Source organism: Pagrus major, chromosome 15 (assembly GCF_040436345.1).
Source record: "Pagrus major chromosome 15, Pma_NU_1.0".
Taxonomy (NCBI): Eukaryota; Metazoa; Chordata; class Actinopteri; order Spariformes; family Sparidae; genus Pagrus; species Pagrus major.
The window spans coordinates 4,300,995-4,326,510 of record NC_133229.1 but is presented as its reverse complement, the minus strand read 5'-3'; the positions used below and the strand labels follow the sequence as shown (position 1 = coordinate 4,326,510).

General features: G+C 40.6%; 1 protein-coding gene across 1 annotated transcript in view; it reads right to left on the bottom strand.

The window, feature by feature from the left end:
* Window positions 1-24,331, bottom strand: part of ttc27 (tetratricopeptide repeat domain 27) — a 33,860-nt gene extending 9,529 nt beyond the window's left edge. Inside the window, exons 1-14 of the mRNA XM_073482481.1 lie at window positions 24,049-24,331; window positions 21,724-21,907; window positions 19,596-19,719; window positions 18,330-18,470; window positions 18,082-18,184; window positions 16,282-16,440; window positions 15,088-15,227; window positions 13,255-13,367; window positions 12,525-12,591; window positions 3,345-3,458; window positions 2,899-2,994; window positions 2,287-2,409; window positions 1,151-1,378; window positions 454-552 (exon numbers count right to left, since the gene is read on the bottom strand). Coding sequence (XP_073338582.1) covers window positions 454-552; window positions 1,151-1,378; window positions 2,287-2,409; window positions 2,899-2,994; window positions 3,345-3,458; window positions 12,525-12,591; window positions 13,255-13,367; window positions 15,088-15,227; window positions 16,282-16,440; window positions 18,082-18,184; window positions 18,330-18,470; window positions 19,596-19,719; window positions 21,724-21,907; window positions 24,049-24,139 — 1,782 coding nt within the window. The 5' untranslated portion in view covers window positions 24,140-24,331. The remainder of the gene's footprint in view (window positions 1-453; window positions 553-1,150; window positions 1,379-2,286; window positions 2,410-2,898; window positions 2,995-3,344; window positions 3,459-12,524; window positions 12,592-13,254; window positions 13,368-15,087; window positions 15,228-16,281; window positions 16,441-18,081; window positions 18,185-18,329; window positions 18,471-19,595; window positions 19,720-21,723; window positions 21,908-24,048) is intronic.
* Between the last annotated feature and the right edge of the window lie 1,185 nt (window positions 24,332-25,516).

The following is a 25,516-nucleotide window of genomic DNA, read 5'->3' as shown; positions in this document are numbered from 1 at the left end:
TGATATAAATTCAAGTACGTCCACAACATAACATCCATAACGGGTTAGTAGTTCACTGCTGTGAAAAAAAAACAATAAATATATGTACATATTTTTTTAAGATACTGGTATTGGATCAGTACGCAGTATCAGCTGATACACAAAGTTCAGGTATCAGAATCGGTACTGGACACAAGAAAATTGTATCGTAAAAAGTATCCACATAATTATCCACAGATGTATCAGTGGGTTCAGGGTTGGTATGAAGAGTCACCATTAAAGAGTTCATCAAACAAGTTGGTTGTGCTGCCTGGTGTGTGTTTTATTTTACTACAGATAGGATTTTTGGACTATCGTGTGTGTGTGTGTTGCAGACAAGGAACAGTAATGTCAAGTTTCTTTAATTTTCCTCATGAACTGACTGCTTGTACTTTTCCACCTTATTATGCAGTTGGTGTAGTTTGTGACACTTACATCTGGCTCTAGTCCCACGCACCTCTGGAATGCCCTGGCAGCTCCCTCATAGCCCTCCAGGGCAAAGTAGGCACAACCGAGGGAAAACCACACACCAAGCTAGACAAACACAGGCACGCACACACACATACACACACAATATCAGTGAAGGGAAGTATTACATTTATGCACAGATGTGAAAGGGTTTGACAAGTAAACTTCGAACGACACTTTTAGTCTTCTTAGGTTAAGTCACATGACTTAAGTCACAAATCTGAGGACTTGACTTTTTTAATATAATATTTACATTGCATGATATTGACAAATTATGTTTTTGCTTTTTTAGAAATATTTGGGTAATTTCTAGTGCAATTTCTCCTGCCTTGTATGCTGAAGTCTGCATCTTATACCCCTTTTCCACTGGTTAAAAATCCCACTTAAACCTGATAAAATCAGGCTTTTGTGTGCAATGGGAATGTGTATACTCAGCATTTACATCCGGATCAATTGACTCTGCAGTAGACACAGGTTTTTATCACCTCGGCTCAGCTTTGACCTACACAATTCATGGCATTATCTAACTCCTTATTTTCCACTGGTTTTGGTTGAAATTTGTCTTGAACATCCAAGAGAAAATGTACCAAAAAAGTATGAACACTCCTATCCTGGTGTTTCATTACCATTTAACTTAAGCCCAGGAACATCAGTTTCCTCATACCTGCATGGTGTTTAATTTAAGCGACTGTTCAAAGCAGTCAACGCACTGCTGGAACTCCTTGTTGTTGAGGTGAAGCAGGGCTTTGGAGCGCATGGCTCTGGCACTGCGTCGACCTGATAGCTCCCACGCCCGGTCGTAATACTGATGGTCCCTCAATATATCTCCCAGGAGGCAGTACAGACTGGGCGTCTCTTTTTTCTCCAACTCCCGACGAACGATCTCCTCGGCCTAAGCAAATGGACGGGAAAGGAGAGAGATGTCAGGGTGGAGGAGGAGAAGGACAAGAACAGAGAAGGACAATGTAAGAGGAAACAGAAGAGAGAACAGCAAGGAAATAAGTTTTAAATAAGGGAATCATTTTGAAGGGCAGTGTTTATGTATGAAAAGACAATGATGTGTAAAAGCACAACAGTTGGATTTGGTAACAAAGTTTGACAGATAACACTGAGAAAAATGTAAGCAGCTACAAGGAAGTTTCATTATTTGTTGTTATTGGTGGCAAAACTATGTACAAAAACGGTATGAGCACCTCCGCCTTTTGTCTTGACATGGCTAGTATGTGCATTTTTTTGCAAGCAAGTGAAACAAGATCCAGCTGGTTTTTAATACTATTCTTATTTAAACATAGCTGTTTGCAGCTGCATGGTGATGAGGTAATGTATCTACATGTGGCTATGTTAGATAAATAACTAATATGATAGCATTAAAACAAAGTCAACTTTGTAGTCTGGTGGTACAATACAGTGCATCACCAAAACAGAGTAGCTTCTTTCTTCAGGCTGCGAGACCCCGCAACTCATCCTCTGTACTCCACCATTATTCAGGTCAGATAGAGGGATCAGCATTAAATTGACCATAACCAGTTAAAAGTTCTTGTAGTACTTTCAATGTCAGGTTGTAATAATAAAGAAATCTCAAACAATGTCATCTTTGAAGATTCTGGTTATGGTGGCTTGCTACTATACTACAGGATTTTAGCCCCGGTCTTCCTCTCCCACAAAATTTTTGAAATTGAGTTCAAACATTAAAATATTAATAGTAAAATACTAATAATTTTCTGACTGATGATGTGTGCTTCAGTATGTAGTACCCTCCTGCTGTATTGGTTTGTTTTTTGTGTGTGTTTGTTTGTGTACCTTGCCGTGTTGACCAAGCCTCTCATAGCAGATAACAGCATCCTCCCAGAGCTCAAGCATTTCATAAATGAGCAAGGCTGAACTGATGCAGCCGAGGTCTGTCAGCAGGCTGGCCAGCTGTTTCTGTAGAAGACGAAAGAGCAAGAACAAACACTTAAATTCATTCTCTGGGGATCATAAACATTTATACAAACTTTCATGGCAATCCATCCATTATTCAGATATTTCTATTTTTAGATATTTCAGTCTGGACCAAATGGCCAACAACTCTGGAGTCATATCACTGAAGTGTCTTAAAATAATCTTTTAAAGTCTTTTATTGTGATGAAGTGCTGGATGTTTAGAAAGTTGATTTTTATAACACTGTGAAAAAAATATAAACCAAGCCTAAAAGGTAGGAATCAAGTGTAAAATGTAAAGCATGCTTTAGTAATTTAAAGAAAATGGTCAGCAGAAATGTAAAATATACTTTAAGTTATATGTAGTTACAGATCTGAAACGTACAAAACCAACAGTATGTGAATGTGCCACAATATTTGATACAGTGAAATTACTGTGTGCACGGAAATGTTTAAAACAACACAATGTTCTTGAAAATAAAGACCTTGTTACCTGGACAGCCCATCTGGGCAGCGCTTGGCAGCAGTAGAAGAGTTTGAGTCGTTCGGTCACGGGGCAGTTTTTGTCTTCAAAGTGGTCAACTATCACCTGGAAAAGGAAAAATAGGAGATGCAGCTGTTTTTTTCAGGACTACACAAAATGAACTGCGAGCTGCAGAACATTCTTGTATTTCACCATACTGTGATTTTGGTCCCAAGCAGATTCAGTCACCTCATGACTGCCGCAGTATTTCAGCCACTAAACCAGTAAAGTCAGTGCCAGAGCTCCACTATAGCAATGTTTACATATAATATATCTTGTGGAGGACCCCTCCTCTTACACTGCCGCTGCCATGATATACATGTTCTTTAGGAGTGGATGTAAAGTTTTGACCATGTCTATCTGTTAAATAACACATACATACACATGCATACAGTTTACCCACCATAACTCCTTACCTGAGTTTGCATCATGGCTCTCTCAATACATCGTGTGCTTCCTCTTTCCAGTTTGGTCCTGAGGCAAAGTGCTGTGACTTGTACACCCCAGAACTTAGGCTGAGACAGAATACACTGCAGAAAGACACGGGAGAGACAAACGAGAAGATAATCTTTTTCGACCCGTGTCTATTTGTTTGTTTGTTGGTTGGCTGGTTGGTTTGTCAAACTTGTTTGAAACTTGGATGGAGGATGGCTCTCAGCCCAGAACAGACTCCATTAACTTTTGGTTTGGATCCAAACAAAGGGACGAAAATCCAGGAATTTATTCTCACTTTCTTTATCATTGACAGATAGGGCGTTAAACATTTTCGTTAATTTCTCAAGCATATCTAGGTGGATGCTCTTTATTAGTAAGTACAATTCCATGTGGATCCCCATAAAAGATCTATTATTCTTTAACAACACATAGGATATTATGATTCCATCTGCATTGTTTTGTTGTCCTAATAGCCGGCTGACAGATCTGGAGTAATACAGGGCTATCGACTTTGATATTGGATTAGGCTTGATGGAATTAAAGGAGACTGTTGGGCCTTGGCAGAGGTATGCACTCTATTGAGTGCCATTCTAGTTAGCAATGATCTGCTTTGGTCAGGCCTAAACCTTCAAAGATGTAAATCAGACAAATCTACAGACAGACTGAAATATAATGGTTCAAATAATAAATTATGTATACTGTGCAGTTCACCATTACAACATGTTACTACATACAATTATTAGGTATGTTTTACTTTTAACAGTGTTAAGCTACTGTAAATTAAATACACCACTTCCTGCAGATGTTTCACATTATAAGGAAAGGGAGGAATAATGTATTTTGAGCTGCTGGAAGACTTTTAATATAAAATATCTTTGCAAGAAGTGCTGAGACAGACAGCAGCTTAACACTGATTGAAATACTGCAGAGAGCCAAAGTGAAACCGGAACTTCCGGGTTCTATTCCAGAAGTGAGTGCGCTTCATTTAAAATCCCCTTGATATGTGCCGACTGGTTTGCACCTGCAAAAGGTCAATTCATTTTAATGTGAGAGTTTAGAAAAACAAGATTTTAAATGAGTAAATCCAGATTTTTAATTAAACGGAGCTCTGTTGCATAATTAAAAATGAATCTCTGAATCTTGCCTGAACCCAGAGCCCCCCACTCTTTCCCCAAACCCCTCAGATGACACAAAACACATTGTCTGGTTGATTTTAGGGCTGTTGTATAAACTAGAGATTTTTCTTCCGCATTTTTGCCCGCCCACATCCACAGTAACAAAGGCTCAATCCCATTACACCCCTTGCCCCTACCACTTAGCCATACCCCTTCTGCACATTCACGTAGGGATGGAGGGGTAGGGCAAAGTGCTAGGGCTGCATGATGGCTCTCCAAATGTTCAGAGGTACCCTTCATACAAAGCCTTACAAGAACTCTGTGCTTTTCTTTGTACACTCAACAAAAGTATGCAAGATAATCCATCCACCAGGCAGGCGTGTCATACCAAGATGCTGCTTAAAAAGCAGGTGTGTTTTGGGCTGGTCACGACAAAGGGCCACTTTAAAATGTGAGGTTTTATCACATAAGACTATCTCACAGATGTGGCCAGTTTCAGTGGATCATGCAATTGGCTGAATTCAGGAATGTCCACCAAAGCTGTTGCCCTTAAACTGAATGTTCATTTCACTACCATTTCCGAGACTTTTGCTGTACATCTAACCAGCATCACGATCACAGACATGTGTAGCCACGCCAGCCCAGGACCTCCACATCTGACCTTCTTACCTGCAAGACAGTCTGAGACCAGCCACTTGGACAGCTGATGCAGCAGTTGGTCTTCAAAACCAGGGAATTTCTGAACAAACTGTCAGAAAGAGTCTCAGGGAAGCTCATCTGTGTGCTCGATGTCCTCAGCAGGGTCTTGACCTGACTGCAGTGCCCCATGGTGGAGGTCAGGTTATGGTATGGACTGGCATAAGCTACGTTGATGTTGACATTGTCATAGCTAGTAAAATATTTTGGTGAAACCTCTGTTGTACCAGGACCATGTACTCCGTTATTAGTTGTAAATTAGTTTGTTCATCTCTTTTGTGTTTTATGAGCAGTGTACGTGGTTTGGTAGTTGCGCTGGGAGCAAATATTAAATGATGGAATAATGTAACATCTTAGACTTTTTTGAATGTATTAACATTTTTACACAGAAAAGTTTGTGGGTAGGGCTGGTCGATAAAAGGATGAAGATAATTATCACAAAATAACTTTTCCTCCATAGAAATATAAGACATGGTCGATAACGCGGCGGAACTCATTCTATCCATGTTTTGACAGACAACACAAACAGCCAATGATAATGAGAATAGCGCCGTGCCTAACCAATCATGTGGCTCGAATAGAGTTACAAGTTCAGTTGACGCGCACAGCACAGAGCATAGGGGCAGCGGCCGACAGCGGCGCACATGTCAGCGTTTGTAAACATCAGTACGTCAGGAGTGGGAGCAAGATAAAATAGAAAATGACAGAAATGTGAACTTGAGAGACAGCGTTACTGAAGAAGATGACCCAGCGGACATAGCCCAAAGCTCAAAAGATGAGGACATTGTGGAAAAGACGGGTCCGAGGATTTCGGTAGGGTGGAGATATTTTGGCCATTTAAAGTCCGACAAGAAGCAGAGCAGCGTGCACTGCAAATTGTGTCGAAAGCATGTTTTCACAAAGTCAGGTAATACCACTAATCTTTTTACCATCTGAAGCAGTGCCATCCTCTAGAGCACGCACAATGCAAGACTTTACAGTCCCAGACCCAAGAAAGTGCTGGTGGTCCCCCTAAAACAACCAGATACCTGCGCAACAACAACAGACCATAGTGTCTTCTTTCTCCAGCTCCATGCCTTATGACAAAAAAACGAAGAGACAGTGATATCACAAATGCAATAGCCCGTTTTATTGCAAAAGACATGATACCTGTAAGCACGTCGAAAATGTAGGATTTCAGCGGCTGATTAAAAAAATGGACCCTCGTTACCAACTCCCTGGCTGTAAACATTTCTGTGGCTGAGCAGTGATTCATCAAAAATGTCAGTTTTGGTATTACTGGATCTCCATGCTGCGTTCGACATAGTTGACTATAACATACTCATCGACAGACTAGAAAGGTGGGTGGGACTTTCTGGCACTGTACTGAATTGGTTCAAATCATAGTAAGGACTTCATTGTGTCAATTGGTAACCATCAATCTAGACAAACAAAGATCACACGTGGAGTTCCTCAAGGGTCTATTCTCTGGCCTCTCCTTTGCTCTGATTATGGGACGTTATAACATCTCCTACCACACGCGGATGATATACAACTCTACATAACAGTGAGTGGATGAGCCAGAATCTTCTACAACCACAAACTAGAAAGATTAAAAGTCAGTTCTCCCGTTGAATCCATGGCACTAAAATCTACAAATCAAGCTAGAAACTTTTTTGTAGTTATGGACTCAGACCATATGAAGTCAATTACAAAATCAGCCTACTATCAGCTTCAACATAGTAAGAATTTCTGAAAAAGGATTACTGTCCAAACAAGAAACAGAAAAACATGTTCATGCATTTATTTATCGCAGGCCAAACTACTGTAATGGTGTGTTTACAGGTCTGAGTAAAAAATCCATAAGACAGCTGCAGCTTGTCCAAAATGCTCCTGCCGAGTCCTCACCAACACTAACAAGGTGGAGCACATTACACCAGTCTTTAAATCACTGCACTGGCTGTGTGTTCAAGGATAGATTTTAAGACCTTATCACTTGCCTATAAAGCACTAAATGGTCTCTGGCCTAAGTACATCTCTGATCTACTTGTACGTTATGGAGCATCCTCAGGTCATCAAATAGCACAATTCCTCACTTTACTTGTTGGCTTTTAATATTATATTTATTCTGAAAATATTAACTTCAACTTACTTGAAGCATTTGCAAAACCAACTGGAAATAATTAGTAGATAAACAGCATTTTGGTTAATATTAGCAACCGACTTGAATTTGTTTCAAGATTCACTTAATTGTCATTTCTTTCTGTACTTGCATACATAAAAAAATGAAATGCTGTTGCTCCCAGCCCATAGCTGACCATTACTTTTATTCGTAACTAGGCTTTACAATACAATACAAGCGTTTATTCTCTATCTATATGCTGCCGCTATATGTGGGCACACGCATTAGCACTACCCCCAGATGGTCCTCCAGGAAGGCGACAGAAGTCACAGATCGATGAAGACAACCAGACATGTGACAACCATCTAACCAGCCTGCAGATTCCTGGATCTACATGTAGGCTGGGAAGATGCCTGCTCACAAAGCCAGCAGCTGCATGCAGCTTTCCCATTCAGTTCAGTAAAAATATAACATAATGACTTTCCAGCTCATTGTTCAAAACTCAGCTCACTGCTGGATAGATGGATGATAGCTGCAATCCAACTTTTTGATTAGACAGGTATGTTGGACTTATCATTTTATTGAAAAAAGTAGGAAAAAACATTCTGTTTCTCCCTTTTTCATCCTCACCCCCCCTATGGATCAAACAAACATACAAAGTAAGCGTGTACAGTGGTCAAGAACTTCTAATTGTAAAAGCCCTGTATCTCACATCTGAGAATCTGCATTCCCCACACACCGGATCTCTCCCTCTGAAAACAACTTGCACAGAAGATTTAAGTCTATCACACTGCACCTCATCTTAAACTACATTATGAGCCACATTCCACACCTGGAGAGTTTTAAGGATGGCCATGTGCATCTGGAGCACAGACCACTCCACCAGGACAATTTCGAGAAGCAAGTTGGCTCACTGTTGCCGAGTTAAGGAATGTCTAGTTTGCCACCTTAAACCTTAAACTTACAATATGTAATTTCCGCCGCTAGAGGTCTCCCTATCAAAACAAAACATAAGACATCTGCAGAGTGTTTTGTTGAAGGAGCCGCTGCTCAGCTGCTCAGAGGTGGCTCGAAGACTCATCAGTCACATCTGATTCTGCTCTGATCTGGAGCTGTTAAATGACACTAGGAGAGTTGGAGATTACTTTTTAACTTTTGGGATTAAACAGTGGCCTTATCTTCACTCTTGTTTAATGAAACAAACAAGGAACCCCACCACAAAAACATGCACACATCTGCTGATTCTCCAGTCAGTGCACTTGACCAAAGGCAATGGCTAAGATCTAGTTTTGGTCCCCCTGTGCGAAGGTTAACCCACGGCCACTGTTTCCTCGGGATGGGTTAAATGCAGAATACCTGTTTCATTACATTGCACATCATATGATAAGTGATCAAATAGAGATTCTTATTCTTATTCTTCTGTTGGCTAATGTAAGCTCATGGCTTAAGTAATGTCTGTGAAAAAATATTGCATGAGTGAGGCGAATAAACACAAATCATCCTGCAGTCAAACTTGCTTTGCTGGTGGTTAATACACTATTAAATCCACCACTGTACATTCATAAAGTAAAGTACATTTTCCCTCCATTCTGCAGTCAAATACAGAATTACAGTCAATTACATTGGCAGCTCCACACTCACTGCTGCAGAGGTGAAGAAGCAAGAATGAAGATATATCCACTTTTTGATCCCAAAAGTTTCCTCCAGAAGCTCAGGGTTCTGTCCACGGCTGTCTTCTCCAGAGCTCGCCAGCTCCAGCAGCTGTCTGCCGGTTAACACTAACAATGTTGTGTTAATACAAACACCAGCGTCTGTCTCTAAGCTCCTGTCTTTTAGTACAATTAACTGTACGGCCATATTATTTGTCCAATAATTGCATTACATTTATCCAGAAGGCACCAACACCACAAACACTGCCGAAAACAAGAGGGGCTTTGAGCTTTGTTCATGGCTAGCTATCACTCAATGCGGCCGCACCCTAAATTACCCAATTATGACCATGAATCCGAGGCAACACATTTAGAAAATCCCATATGACTGCATCATTAATTGTAGTGAAATAAGACACACAGGTCACCTACATACACACCAATAGACACAACACAACACAACACAACAATATACATATATTCAGACAACTAAATATACACTACCGTTCAAAAGTTTGGGGTCACTCAGACAATTTCATGTTTTCCATGAAAACTCACACTTGATTTTCATTTGAAATAATAATTTTGTCCTTCAAATTTTGCTTTCGTCAAAGAATTCTCCATTTGCAGCAATTACAGCCTTGCAGACCTTTGGCATTCTAGCTGTCAATTTGTTGAGGTAATCAGAAGAAATTTCACCCCACGCTTCCTGAAACACCTCCCACAAGTTGGATTGGTTTGATGGGCACTTCTTATGTACCATACGGTCAAGCTGCTCCCACAACAGCTCAATAGGGTTGAGATCTGGTGACTGCGCTGGCCACTCCATCACAGACAGAATACCAGCTGACTGCTTCTTCCCTAAATAGTCCTTGCATAGTTTGGAGGTGTGCTTTGGGTCATTGTCCTGTTGTAGAAGGAAATTGGCTCCAATCAAGCGCTGTCCACAGAGTATGGCATGGCATTACAAAATGGAGTGATAGCCTTCCTTATTCAAAATCACTTTTACCTTGTACAAATCTCCCACTTTACCAGCACCAAAGCAGCCCCAGACCATCACATTACCTCCACCATGCTTGATAGATGGCGTCAGGCACTCCTCCAGCATCTTTTCACTTGTTCTGCGTCTCACAAATGTTCTTCTGTGTGATCCAAACACCTCAAACTTAGTTGTGTCTGTCCATAACACTTTTCTTCCTGAATCTTCCTCTGTCCAATGTCTGTGTTCTTTTGCCCACCTTAACCTTTTCCTTTTATTGGCCAGTCTCAGATATGGCTTTTTCTTTGCCACACTGCCTAGAAGGCCAGCATCCCAGAGTCGCCTCTCCACTCCATTTAATGAAGCTGCCAGTTGAGGACCTGTGGGGTGTCTATTTCTCAAACTAGAGACTCTAATGTACTTGTCCTCTTGCCTAGTTGTGCACCTGGGCCTCCCACTTCTCTTTCTATTCTGGTTAGAGCCCGTTTGTGCTGTTCTCTGAAGGGAGTAGTACACACTAGGGCTGCCCGATAAATCGAATTTTCATCGTCATCGCGATATGAACATGTGCGATAAACACATCGCAAAAGACTGCCTGACACGCGATGAATAAGAAAAATCATTTTGTTTACATGCGCCATGAGCATGCTAACATTTAGCCTATCAGACGGAGCCCTGTTTACAGAGGCCAATCAGATGAAGCCCCAGCTAGCCATTAGCTACCCTGACAAAATTAATCGGCATCAGTTTGGTGGAGATTGCCAGGTTATGATGGCTGAGGGAGGAGAAAAAAGCGATGAAAATGGTCGACGAAGGCCTTGTGGTGAAAAGAAACAGCACTTCTGCTATATGAACTTATTTTGGATTCAGGAGAGACGACGGTGTAACGTGGGCTGGTGAAAGGGAAGGTGATGGTCCACTTTAGTGCGGTTGCTCCGGTTACTCAAGAGACGGCAGGCAACATGTGGGGGTTTCCGCACGGCACTTTTATTCATAACACTGACCGCACCATGCCAGGTCTCTACGGCACTAATGTTACAGGCATACATGCAAATGAACACAGGCCGAGGTTCTTCTACCAACACTTCACAAAATAAAAAGGGAAGTCTTCGCTCTGTTAGCGGTATCATTTCTCATGAGGAGCGGAAGTACACCTGCTCTTCTTCATCGTACAGGTTACATTACCCACTAAACAAAAGGAGGCGCCACCTAGTGCCACTACATTAAATAACTGACTGTTACAACGTGTTACAATGACAGGTACCGTGTGAGCACATCAGCACATCTGGGAATGTGGTAACAACCTAACAAAGTTAACATGCTGGTTTTCTTGGCCAAGAACTTGTGTTAAGGGAATAACTAAGGTTGTAACTTGCCCTAACGGGTAGATATTTTTTCCTGATTTTATTTTCTCTTGATTTAGTGGGCTGGCCCTACTCTATTTCAGTTTTGTCCCTCATACTACAGATCTCTGCACCTTGTTAGGCAGAGTCAAGGGCCTTGATGATTGTGATGAGAGACATTACAGTTAATTTAAAGTGCCATGTTTAATTTATATTTATTTAATTATTTAAGTTGTTTCCCCCTGGATGTTTTATTTATTTCAACTCTGCATGGTAAGAGATGTTTTGGTTGAGTTTGCAAGAAAATAGTTTAAAGGGAGCAGGGGAAATTAAACTTTAATTTCATATAGTTATAATGTCTTATTTAAATTAATGTTCTGCTTAATTGGTTGGGTATTCATGTGCAGTTTGTTCAATAAAAGCATGTTCGAAATAATTTATTTCATTCTTTATTCAGTGGACATTGGCTATTCAATGTTTGGGGTCTATGTTAGCAGTGTACCTATTAATGCGGAAACACTATTATTAACTGTATAGTTAATAATATGCAAACTTCAATATTTGTTTATTTATCGCAAGTTATATCGTCATCGCAATATTGAACAGTGTTATCGCACATCGCAGATTTTCCTCATATCGTGCAGGCCTAGTACACACCGTTGTAGGACATCTTCAGTTTCTTGGCAATTTCTCGCATGGATTAGCTTTCATTTCTCAGAGCAAGAATAGACTGTCGAGTTCCAGAAGAAAGTTCTCTTTTCCTGGCCATTTTGAGAGTATAATCGAACCCACAAATGCTGACGCTCCAGATACTCAACTAGCTCAAAGGAAGGCCAGTTTTATAGCTTCTCTAATCAGCACAACAGTTTTCAACTGTGCTAACATAATTGCACAAGGGTTTTTACTAATCATCAATTAGCCTTTTAACACAATTAGCTAACACAATGTACCATTAGAACACAGGAGTGATGGTTGCAGGAAATGGGCCTCTGTACACCTGTGTAGATATTCCATTAAAAATCAGCTGTCTCCAGCTAGAATAGTCATTTACAACATTAACAATGTCTAGACTGTATTTCTGATTCATTTAATTTAAAATTCATTTAATGTGATCTTCATTGAAAAAAACAGTGCTTTTCTTTCAAAAATAAGGACATTTGCAAGTGACCCCAATCTTTTGAACGGTAGTGTATGAATGCTGGGTATAATATAGAAAACAACCTGAGCATTTGTAACTGCAATATTAATGAATGACAGAAATTATAAACATTGACTTACAGATGTGAATGCCAGGAGTTCCTCTTCAGTCAGTTTGTGGATAGGGTTATTCCTCTGGAAGTCAACACTGCAAGACAACATTTGTGGTAAACAATATATACATTATGAAACAGTCTAAAGCTAAACTAGCGGCTCTGTAAAATTGTAAGGTTGTTCGTGTTCAGCAGGCATAATGTTTACCATGTTCAGCATTAGTTTAGTGTATTGCTAGCATTTGCTAATTGCCACTAAACACAAACTCCAGTTCTTGCTGTAGCTAGAAATGTTTTGGTAGGTATTCATTCAAAAATCAATGGATTCAACAAATTAAAACTGGTGGTGTTGGATCAGGGTATCAAAGTTCATCGAGTGAGAATTTTGTCTGTTTTTTCTTTATCCACCAAAGACACATAGACAAGGAAACAATTGTTCGGTCATGAGTTTTTTTTATATTTTCTTTGCTGTCTTTCTGCTGCGTGTCCTCGCTAAAGCCTTGTTTTTTTGTTTTTTGTTTTTTCAAAAAGGCCCAAAATAATGATCATATTTATTATTATATACTGATATTGAACTGCTTGTGGGAAGAATGAACATGCAAGAGTCTGTCTATTCTTGATTAAAGCTCTGTTTTTGTAGTTCACTTTCCTCTTTTTAGAGAACTCATTTATCAGACAGTTATCTCTAGTCTGTGTATCTCACTCGCACTCAAGTCACAGTCGCCCTGCTTGTCCGAACTCTGAGGTAGAAGACTCACCAGATGCCCAGGATGACGGCCTGCTCCTCGGCACTGAGGTCAGGCAGCTCATACTGATCTGGCTCCGCTAAATTGATCTTATCCAGCACAGTGTCATCACCCAAACTGCAGTCCTGCATGGAATAAAACATGGCATCAGAATTTTTCAGACATACTGCAACCACAAACCATGGCATATGAAACTACTAAGAGCTGCCAAGTAAGACTGCATATTTTTATGGATTCAGTATTATAATTTTTTGAGAAATCCCTTGCAGCCAAAACCTTTAAAAGGAAAACTACAACTGTAAGACATACAATACTGAAACCCTCATACAAGGTCCTGCTAATACCAAAGTTAAGTTAGCACCAGCGGACGGGACACCAAGCCTGCCAGCTAACTCTGCAAGTCTAGTCTAACTCTAACTCTGCACAACAAGGACTGTGCAGCATTGGGATCACAAACTTTCCCAGCCTGGCTCATCAGCTAAGGAACACCCAGCGTCTTTCTCTTCAAAGACTGGTAATGTTAAAATGGACCTAATTAGCATTCATCATAGCATGGCATGGCTAAGCACAGGACTGTTTAACTTTGGTCAGTGTTATGCACATAATGACTATCAAACTAGCCAACCTACCTACCTTGTCCTACGGACATAAAAACCTGGATGACCTGCAATTTCCTGCTACTGAACTCAGACAAAAAAGAAGTTATGGTGCTGGGCACTAAACACCTTCTTAGAGACTCATTATCTAATGAAAAAGCTACTCTGGACTAGCAGTTGACCGACAGTGGATTTTTAAAGGCTAATATAATAACAATAGTTGAGAAAAGGAAAAAGCAAAATGCCGATTAATCGGCCAACATTATATATAAATATATATAATTAAAATCTATATTAATTCTTAACTATTTTTATTTCTTTTGTTCCAATGCAACACTGTTGAAATTGAACAATCTTTGGTATTAACTTTATTAGAACTGTTGAACTGAACATTTGGGCCCTCTCTCTCTCCCACCCTCTCAGTGAAAGGTTACAGCGAAACTCTTTCGGCTTTGTAACGTTATTAAAGTAGAGTAACTTTAGAGATGTGCAGGACACGGTCTTTAATTTGAGTTGAAAAGCTGGCAGTAGCTGTCTGTTTGCCGGAGTAATGCATGGAAGGTATGTCATGGAGTGGAGAATTACTTTATGAAAAAAATACCTCTGATGTAACGTTAGTCTCTTCATCTACCTTGAAAAACGTGACATTGACCCAATAGTACTCTATTACCCCACTTGAACGCTGCACTCTCAGGATGCAGGGTTACTTGTCGTTCCTAGAGTCTCCAAAAGTAGAACGGGAGGCAGATCCTTTAGCCATCAAGCTCCTCTCCTGTGGGACCATCTTCCAGTGTCTGTTCGGGAGGCAGACACCCTCTCTACGTTTCAAAGTAGACTTAAAAACTTTTTGATACAGCTTATAGTTTGGGCCTGCACAGGCTAGTAGCTCTGCTGCCATAGGTTTAGACTGTCAGGGGATTTCCCATGATGCACTGAGCTCCTCTCTCTTCCTCTCTATCTGTACACATTCATGTTTCAATAGTGCACGTTAGTAACTTGGCTTGTGGCGGTGGTCCTGCTTCACTCCTACCATCATTACCATTATTATTATCATTATTATTTTTTTTATTATTATTATTTTTAGACTATAGTTGTTCCACAGCTGCCCCCTAACCTCCCCCTCTCTTTCTCCCTCTCTCTCCCTCCCCCAAACAGTTCAGTCAACTGAACTATAAAAGATTCAACGAGATTTAAAAAAAAAACGAAAAAAACAACAACAACAACAAGAAAGAACAACAGAAGCTCATACCTTGGGCAGGCTGGCCAGAGGTGTGGGGGTGAGACTGGCCTGACCATCTGTCTGATCGGGCTGGTCCTGTTTTTTCTTGACCTCGAGAATGAGCTGAGCCAAGTACTTGTGCTGGAAACGGGTCCGTTTGCCAAGAGCACCTTGATTGACAAGATACCATCAGTTATGTTCAATCGAGGTATCACCAAGGCTCGATCAATATGGGCTTATGAAAAAACACTATCAGATATGACAGCCTCATTTTATGTCTGTCTGTATTTTCAACAAGGCACTAAATTATATGCTAACCCTTGATTGGAAGGGTGTACATAAGACTCACATGACACCTGTCATGAACATGAAGGATTCTTTATTAATGTTTTTGATGGTTAAATTTAAATTTATTGGAATAAGATTTGATATTTTAACGTCTACATATTCTTATCTTGTGTGAATGAGGCATGCATTTTTTGTTTATGTTCCATATATTTGGAAACTGAATGCATGTACGTCTCTGTCTCCCCCTCACTCTATGGGTCTATAGCACCCCGATGTCTGTGCGATACAGTCCGCATCACAAAGAATCTAATTAATGGACTAATAAATATGAAAATAAACAGATAAACAAAATAAATCTTCGTAGCCTGTTTTCCAGTAGGAAAGGGGAAAACAACAGTTTTTAACACTAATTAAACACAGTTTAACACAACTTTGTTATCAATTGTTGGTTTTAATGATTATGAGGATTTAGAGCCTCAAAGTCATCAAAAATGACATTGTGTTAAAACACTTTTTTACTTCACTTACGGCAAGGAATAACTACCAAGGTGATTAAGGGAGTTTTACTTTAACTAACTGTTAACTGCTGTTAACTATAGCCAACTGTTTTTAGCTAGTTAGCTCTGTCGTTCTTGGAGCTAGTGCTTCTATTAGACTGATCTCTGGGGTGTCAGGAGACAGACCAGGCAAAAAAACTACCATCATACTTTTAATCCTTGTTGTCAAACTGGCCTCTGTCAGAGGCAGTGTTTGCTCCTACTGTCGTGGCCACCGTGTTTGTTCCTACCCAATCCATTCATAAGACTCCTTTATGTTGTTGGCGGGTGTCACATCATGGTTATGGTATCATGTCAGTCTTATGCACAACTTATCAACCTAAGTGTTTTAATTTAGCCGTTAATTCTCTACAAAAACATGCTGCTGTACTTTACATACCTGTCACATTGATAGTCAGCCCTGAGAGCTCCTGGGCCCTCTGGATATGTTCCTTGGCTGGCTGGTACTCATAGTACGTCAGATTAGTGTAGACACACTCCAGGTGCAACTGTATAGCCAGGTTTCTCTGCTCCAACAACAGAGACTGGCATTTCAGCACTGTGAAAGAGGAAAGAAAAGGACTATTATTTTCTTATTTACATCACTCCCCACATCTAGTAGCTGGAAGTTTGTTTTGTTTTCCTGAAAGAGATAAGAAAACAAGCTTATTAACCCAGTTAACTATGCTTAAGTTTTTCATTATTATCAACATGAAGCACAGCCATATTAAACCTGCTCTACAGCTCTATTAATTGTTGTGTTTGTAATATGATTTTAACTGTCCGTTTCTGAAAGGGCCAGAAAATCTGTGTCTGACAGGACACTTAAACAGTGTGTGTCAAGTCACACTGTTGGGGTCCTGTGCTTGGTTTCCATACAGAAGCGAACAGGTGAAACCCATAGGATTATTATACACACAGTGTGGTCATATGGCAAATCAGTGAACAATATGACTTTTTTTTTTCCATGTAAAAAACTTTTCTTCTATTCTTGGTCACACCACAGGAGGAGACGCAGAAAGAAAAAAATGAATTTTTCAATTCAAAATTGTTTAAATGTACGGATACTTGTGCACGTTTTAAGGAGATATTCTCTTCCAGGGGTAAATTGGGAACAAGGGGCAGACTGGGAATTTGGCGTCAGGTGGTTTGGCGTAAGTTTAAACCGATGAAACTAATTTTCACGGTTTCCTCAACATGTTTGTATATACAGAAAGCATCAAATCTAAGTTGAACTAATGTAATTATCACCTGACTTAATTTGACTTTTTAATAATTTTTGAATTATTACTATTTGGAGGCTGGGAGTCTTATCAAACGGGAAGTTTGGGGCAGAGTGGACAATTCATACTTGAGTAAAAATTTCTTGTTTCATGGCAAAATATGAAAATTAACATCACTGCCACAGCGCAAGAACGTCTTCATATTGTACTGACCAGGTTTAAGATGGATCTGATTAACCCTGTAGGAGAAGTTTGTTAAAGGTTGGTATGAATCAAATTCACATCTCTACAGTCCTTTTAACTTCACTGTGGCAGAAGAAGCAACGTCCTACTTATTCAGAAACACATAAAAGGCTACACGTAAGAAACTCATTAGGTTATTATGGAGATCAGCTCTATGTGTGATTAGAAAAGAGCAGTGGAGCAGAGTTGACCAGAGAAATGCACTTCCAGCATGTTACCTAGCACTGCACACATATTTACATTTTGTTTTTGTAATGTTTCTGTACTGAGGTGGGTCACACAGATACTGGTGTTGAAACATGCAGCATCAATATTGTAGACTGTTTTAGTCTGACTTTCTAAATACAAGGGGAGATTAAATGTCGCATGTGCAGCATATAGATCACTGAGGATGCCATACGTTGAGATGCATCAAGACGCACCGAGAATCGTTTTGCGTTCAAATCGTTTATGACAGAAATGCAGTCGAATTGAATTGTGAGGCCAGTGAAGATTCACACCTCTAATAAACCCAAGCAGATTCTGTGTATTTTGTGTGGACAACAATTTGTTGAATTTCAATGCTGAAGTGCAACACAGAAAAAAACATTTGTGCATAAAGTAATTCCTTGCCTAACATTAACTATACAATAATGAGGCTTTTGGACACTCACCATGAAAAACAAACCTACACCAAATATACACAAACACAAATGTATGTGTACAAGGACATCAACATTATAGTGCTCACAAACCTTTGTCCATGCTGCTGTGGGCCAGGTCTACGAGCTGCTGAGAACAGGCCTCCAGGATTTGCTGGTGCAGGTTAATGTAGCGCAGGATCCACCAGGGCAGCAGCTGAAAATACATAGGAAAAAAACAAAACAAAAAAACAGAAGAAACAAACACAGAATGTAAGAATAAATTACAAAACTTTACAGTTTATAAGAGAAATCAAAATTAATGAAGCTGAGAAAACTTTAAAAAAAACAGAAAGTCTTACCTGGAGGCTTTCCATCTCGAAGGAGCACTTGGTAAGAATAACCCTGGCCAGGAGGAGGAGGAAGGGGTTGGCAACCAGGCTGTACACTGACTCACCATCCAGGAGCAGGCTGGAGTGTATAGCCTCAACCAGGGTCTGCGGCTGCAAGCGAAAGATATGCACATTTTAGTTAAGTCATTGCAACTGAAATGCAAAGGTTTCAGTGGCGCTGACTTAACTTTGAACATACCTTAGGTGTTACAATGTAAGACCTCGAGTCATAAAAAAAAAAATCATACACATACACATACATACGTACACCATACACACATACACACACGCATACAGTGTCTATATATACATAGAGTTGTGGTCAAAACCACTACACTCTACGTCTACATGTTCATGTCCAAGTATCATGTACAAGCCCTTTTTTTTTCTATAATTTAATTCAAAAAGGTGAAACTTTCACATATTCTAGATTTATTAACATAAAGTGAAATATTTCAAGCCTTTTTTTGTTTAAATTTTGATGATTACGGCTTACAGCTCATGAAAATCAAAACTCCAGTACCTCAAAATATTAGAATGAATTACTGCATCAATGCAGCGCGGCACGGAGGCCATCAGTCTGTGGCACTGCTGAGTGTTATGGAAGCCCAGGTTGCTTTGATAGCGGCCTTCAGCTCGTCTGTATTGATGGGTCTGGTGTCTCTGATCTTCCTCTTGACAATATCCCATAGACTCTCTGTGGGGTTCAGGTCTGGCTAGTTGGCTAGCCAATCAAGCACAGTAATACCATGGTCAGCAAACCAGTTACTCGTAGTTTTGGCAGTGGGGACAGGTACCAAGTCCTCCTCGCAAAGGAAATCAGCATGTCCATACTGTATGGAGATGCTGATTTCCTTTTCCAGCATGACTAGTAACTGGTTTGCTGACCATGGTATTTCTGTGATTGATTGGCCAGCAACCTGTCTGGCAAGTGAATTCTCTTTCACACTATGTACTCATCACACACTCAAATATACTCAGGGAACCCTGCTGAAACACGTTCCTCATGGACCTGCAGTTCAAAGAGTCTGGTGGATAAGACTGTAACCATGGATCTGCCTGCATACAACAGTGACTTGAACAACAATGCTTCTTCCTTTTCAGCAAACTGAAATAAAGTCAAAGTCATTGTTTTATTAATCTGAAATTATGCTACAATGGACCATGCCAATGTTTTACTAACCTGCGATAATACACGACACACAGGCAGGAGAGAGTGATGAGATGGTATCATACCTGAGAGGAGAGCAGGGCTGGGGGCAACAGGTCCGAGATATGAATGGAGACCGGAGGACCAGTCCAGTTACTCTGGGCAAACATGTGGAGGCAAGAGACAGCGAGGGCCAATACTACAAGCTCCCTGCAGCAAGAGAGACAAGACACACACTGGACTTAGCGACGGAGACACCTGAGAGAGGGATGCTGATAAAGAATTCAGAAAAACGTTCTAAAACAAAGATGCTCACACAAATTTCCAAAAAAGCGCAGGGACCACCTCCTACTTCAATCTGTGAGCAGCTAGAGGGTTATTTTATTTTATCTATGTATTTATTTATTTATTTTTTTTTAAATTGGGCACTAACCAGCAACATGCTTTGCTGCCTTTCTATTAGGCTGAGGCTGGATCCACACCAAATCCGGCGTTGCTGTAATTAGCTGCAGGTGGTGCAGCGGTGTGGGAGTGTCACTCCATGGCCCGTTTGTGTGAGGTGTTGTGAACTTTAACCCCCACCGATCAGTTTGCCGAAAGGAGATGCTGCTATGTGTTATGCTACTAGCATGTAGGTCTTAGTAGTGATTGTTTAACCACATCGACAGATTAAAATAATAGTAAACGACCAGGATATGAATCATATCGTTACAGTGGGTTTTAAACTGGGGCACAAAGACCAAACCGAGGGATTGTGTTCCCTCTGTAGCATTTAGCCATGCTAAATAGTCGGCTTCCAGAGTTGAAACAAAATGTGTTTTAAACTGGTGCACAAGGCCAAACTGAGTAAATACATATGACACATTACATTACACTGTAGTTTCAGTCATTCATGGTTTATTGAGGTTGCCATCTTAAAGAACACAACTCTTTTGCAACAGGCTCTGCACAACTCCAGCTTCTTTTAAGCATTTTCTCTGACTCTGATAAACTCTGAATAGGCCATTTTTGGTCAAGTGTTGGAGCTGGACCAGGTTCCTCTGGCACATTTTCTGGACTCCTCTGACACAACAGTTCACAGGGAAGTGTGAATTGTTCTAACAAAAGAGCAGGACTGCAGGACCTCGGGCCCCCAGGGTGCTGTGGCCTGTGCAAATGGAATTTGTGTGACCATCCCCTGCATGCTAGCTCACACTGCAGCCTTCTATCCTCCAAGAAAAGAGGAAAAGACAAGTCTTGAAACAAAACAGTTTAACCTAATTCCAGCTTCATTTTGCTGTACCACTGATTCAATCTTCTGATTGCCATGTACAGTATTTCACATGATGCATTTAATAAATGTGTTAGATCCTGTACATTTATACGGGATGTTTGGTGTCGGTCAGAAACTGAGAGTGCCACCTTTTGATCCTGTAAATTTGAACCTTATCATAGTGAAAGACGCAGGTCCAGCAGGGCCTGCCACACCTGGAGCAACATGCTGACAAAGGATCGCAGAACATCCCGTCCCAACCCCTCTCCCTTAAACATCATCAGACTTGGTCAGGTACAACCTGCTTTCTCAGGGTTGAATATGGTTAATGTTTACAGGTTTAAGAAGTGTCGTCTAATAGAAAGTACTAGACTCAACCTAGGATTACCTTTTTGGTGTCATGAGTAAATTCAAATAGGCTTAACACTCTGATTGAATGATGCTTTTAGGTCTTCTTCCACGCAGATTTCTATGTTGTTGTTTCTGTGTTCCTGAACACAGCTCCACTTCTATTTACATCTACCTAGTCCAAAACCCACACCTTTTTGCTCATCGTCTCGTCGTTGTAGTTTAGTTTCTTGTGGTTTGTCAGTTGTCTGGTCTTTATCTGTAGCGTAATAACAAATGTTTTACTATAAAGTAGTTTGTGGTTTCTGTACATTTTACAGTTCGGTCACTAAATGCATTCCAATTTTGCATTTGCTTTACTTGAATTACAGTTAATTATTTCCCCTGAATTATTTTGTGATAACCTACTCTACTCTTGCCTGGTCAGCAAGAGGTTTCACTGTGTTATTCTGCTGACTATGGTCAGGTCGAGGGATTAACAGTAGCTTTTATTAAAACCATATTAATAATAATATTCTGAGCTTTAATCTTAATGCCAGTAGACATAGCTAAATGTGAGTTTAGGGCCAAACTCTAGTTGATTTGATATCTAGTGTCCTTCCTTGCCATTTTACCTGTTGGTCTGGTCATTGTTGGCGCCAGAAGTCAGGTACAGCAGGACCCGTCTTTCCAGGTAGGCCTCAATGTCTTCCCCCTCACTGCAGCTGCCATCTCCAGTGAGCAGATCTACCACCAGGTGGCTCTGCAGAACCGCCTCAAAGTTTCCCGCCATCAAGGACTCCAACAGAGAGCTCACCTCTGGATAAACACAGGACAAAACTCAGGTACATACCTCTATTCACTTGTTTTGGAAATGTGACCGCATCCAAAACTCACAGTACGATATATATAGTCCACAGTACAATATTTATCACTATATTAAAAAAAAGAAAAGAAAAAATGACTTGAACAATGTCCTTTGATAATAAATATGTGTACAGCATTTATTATTTGTATACAGTTTGTTTTTACTTTACTTTTTACTCCAGGTAAAAAGGTCCTTCTGCTTTCGTTCTTTAGTAAAATAAAAGTATCCGGGCATGACCTACGCATGTGTAGAAAGTAGCCTATAGTAGACTATGTACAATTGCAAAACAATACAGCAGCAATCCCTCCCACCCTCTGGTTGAACAGCAGGAGTACCAGGCCCACCAAAATCTCTGTCAGTGTAACTGACACATTATTATTTCTGACTGTACTGATTGTTCAGTGGTTGTCAGGTGATAATGGCGTTGTGTTTTTTTCGTGGTTATTTTGTATACACAAACAGCCAGCGGTGGAGCTGATGCAGCAGATTGTGAGCTGTGAGCTGACAGGACAGGTGGCGGAGCAGCGGCAAGGCAACAAGCCCTGCAGACACCCGGTCTGCTTGCTAGACCTAACAAGCCTAGAGTCACTCTTGGAGAATGAGTGAAGAGGACAGAGTGTTACTCTGAGTGTGTTCATACTGATTTCCCTTGTTAGATCCATGAATTTAACAAGCAAAATAGCCACATGATATGTTGGTAATATCATCACAGTCACATGACAGTATCGCAGCATTTTTTATGGCAAAATTCAGTATATGGTTACATCACCAATATACAGCTTAAACTGCTGTTTGTAGTTACAGATGCTGTATCTTGAATTTTGAACGAGCTATGTTGTGACCTGAAGTACAAGAGAGCTAAAACAATGATAGGGACATAGAGAGAAAAAGTCCCTATCATTATTCATTACTCTCTCTCAACCTAATGAGCCCAGAGACACTGCAGCTGCCACAGCCATAGTGGCGGTGTGTTTACCGGCAGGGTAACTTCGGCTCACAGTCCACTGTTTTAACTCTACTGCTGGATGTTTGTTTTTCAACAGACCAACTGTGAGAAAGACACAACGTCAACCCTTTAACACCAGGCAACCACTGAACATACAGCAAGGAAATAATAGTGTGTCAGTTCTGTCTTCTGAGTGAGATTTCTGTGGAACAGGTAGTCTGCTGGACAACAAGATGGAGGGAGATCAGTGGGACAAGCAGCTGAGTGCGTCTTCTCAGCTGTCCTCCTGTGCCAGAGCCCACTGGGTGCCCTGGTTGTCCAAAACAAGTAATTTGGCTAAAAGTCTAATGAAAAGACATTTTCAGTTACACAAAAATTCAGGGTAGGAAACACATTAAAACAACAGTTACAGCCGCAGCTTTGAACAAACAACCAGCCTACCTGCTGCAGTCACACTGTCTCTTACCAACTACTACCAAAGTGGCCTGCGCCAAGCTTAGTGAGAGATTCATGGAGGATCACATCAGGGCAATAAATACGTTCATATAGACATGAGACACAAGTCAGTCTCTTCTGGGTCATTGTGCTGCTCAAGATTCTGTAATGACAAGATGTTCTAATTCCTTCTGCCTCTGTGCAGGAAATGAGGCAGATAGAGATGTTTGACCACAGTGATTATTACCAACATGTTACAGTGACCTCTTCCACTGATCACTCTTCTTTATGTGGTGCTGCACACAAGAAGTACATTTACACTATGGTTTTATTCTAAAGGGCGTGTTATTGGTATATACTTAACTTAAAGACATATTAAGCCTTTGGATCTGTCCAACATTGAATCTACGGAACATTTTGCTCTTTCTTCCCTGTACAAGCACTACATTTTTAATTAAATAGGCTGTCCAATTGTCCACAGTTGTCACTTATCTGCTGTAGAATTGTAGTTAATGTTCCTCTTGTTGTTGGCACTGACATTATGTCAGAAGAGATTGTGACTCACGTTAAAATGAATAGATTTACACCACACTGCTGGCGCCGGCCCTGAGCACAGCCATCATTTCCTAAGGCACTCAGCAGACAACACAGCTGCTTGATGGTGTTAATATCTATGTTATGAAATGATAAAAACGGATGCTAGTGTCTCACCTGCGGTACTGAACCTGTTCTGTTTCCATTCCGTTGCCTCGCTTGCTGTTAAAAAGCCTCGGAGGATGGAGATCTCCACGTCCAGCGGCATCCCGCCTGTGCTGCCTGTCAACCCGCAGAATGAGCTGCTGCCTCCGGTCAGGACGCTCCCGATCAGCCCGCCGAGAGATCGCTTCAGTTATAACCAAGTCGGTGTATTAGAATCTCATGTCACACGTTTTCTTCCACCCATGTGTTGTAAGATGCATCAGTAAGCAGCCATGAGAGATGCGCATTGCATTGTGGGAAAACTTACCAAACCGCTTCTTCTTCTTCTGTCGAATTACTGGCAGATCGCAAACAACTTTCAGGTGCATGTCGCCACCCACTGTACAACACTGTGTACCAGTCTGTGATACAGAGTGCTCTCCTGCTGACCGTGATCCTCTCCTCCTGCTCAGTGTCCCCATCACACCCCACTGCCGTCCCTCCTCTTCTCTGTCTGTCTGTCTGTCTGTCTGTCTCACTCTGTCTCACTAAAGAAACAGGATGAAGTGAACAGACCAGAGGGAGACTGAACATGGCTGAGGAGTCTGAAGAGAGATGCAGCGTCTGATATGATGATCTCTGGAGTGAAGAGGGAAAGAAATTCTTCACATTTCTCAGGGGTGGCATCTAAAGTCAAACCCCCACAACTTACGAATATTCAATAGGACCTCCACAGGTGTCAATTAAAATGGTAACTAAAGCCTTCTAATTTAAGATTTTAATATTGCTACCATCCACATAAATATATTAAAATAGCTTAGCTTTTGTAATAATGGATGATTATAATCATATTGAATTAATTATCTTAATTAAAAAACTAAAGCTAATAATGAAAATGTTTTCTTAACAATAATAATAATAACAATAATAATAATAATAATGTAAAAAAAAAAAAAGAAAAAGAATTACATCACATGGTTTCCATGTTGCTACATGGCAGCTCAGGGAAAACAAATAGTTGAAAATAGTGGAAATTAAAAGACACTATATTCTACAAATCTGGAAAAAAAATATATAGCGCTAAATTCACTCTCTGTACGTCTCGTTCACACACACACACACACACACACACGTCATTTAATGTCAAGGAAACAGAATGATAGGCCACATATAAAAAGCTGCAGATTCTTCAGATCTCTCCCTTTCACTTGGCTTTTGGCAGAGTTGCCCTGTTGCAAACCAAAACTGTGATGATTCAACATCTCTGAGAACACAGAAATCTACTGACAAAGGACTGAATCAGTGGATTTACTGTGGGATCTGAAGACGTTAAAATGGCCCTCAGTAGACCGCTGATCATCGAGAGACACCTGCTGATGGGGGGGCTGAGAAAATGTGGTTGTATTAACAGACGTGTTTTCCAAATATACTCAGGCCATTCCCACCAAAGATGAGTGAGCCAGTACGGTAGCAGATATCCTGGTGAAGCACTACTTCCATT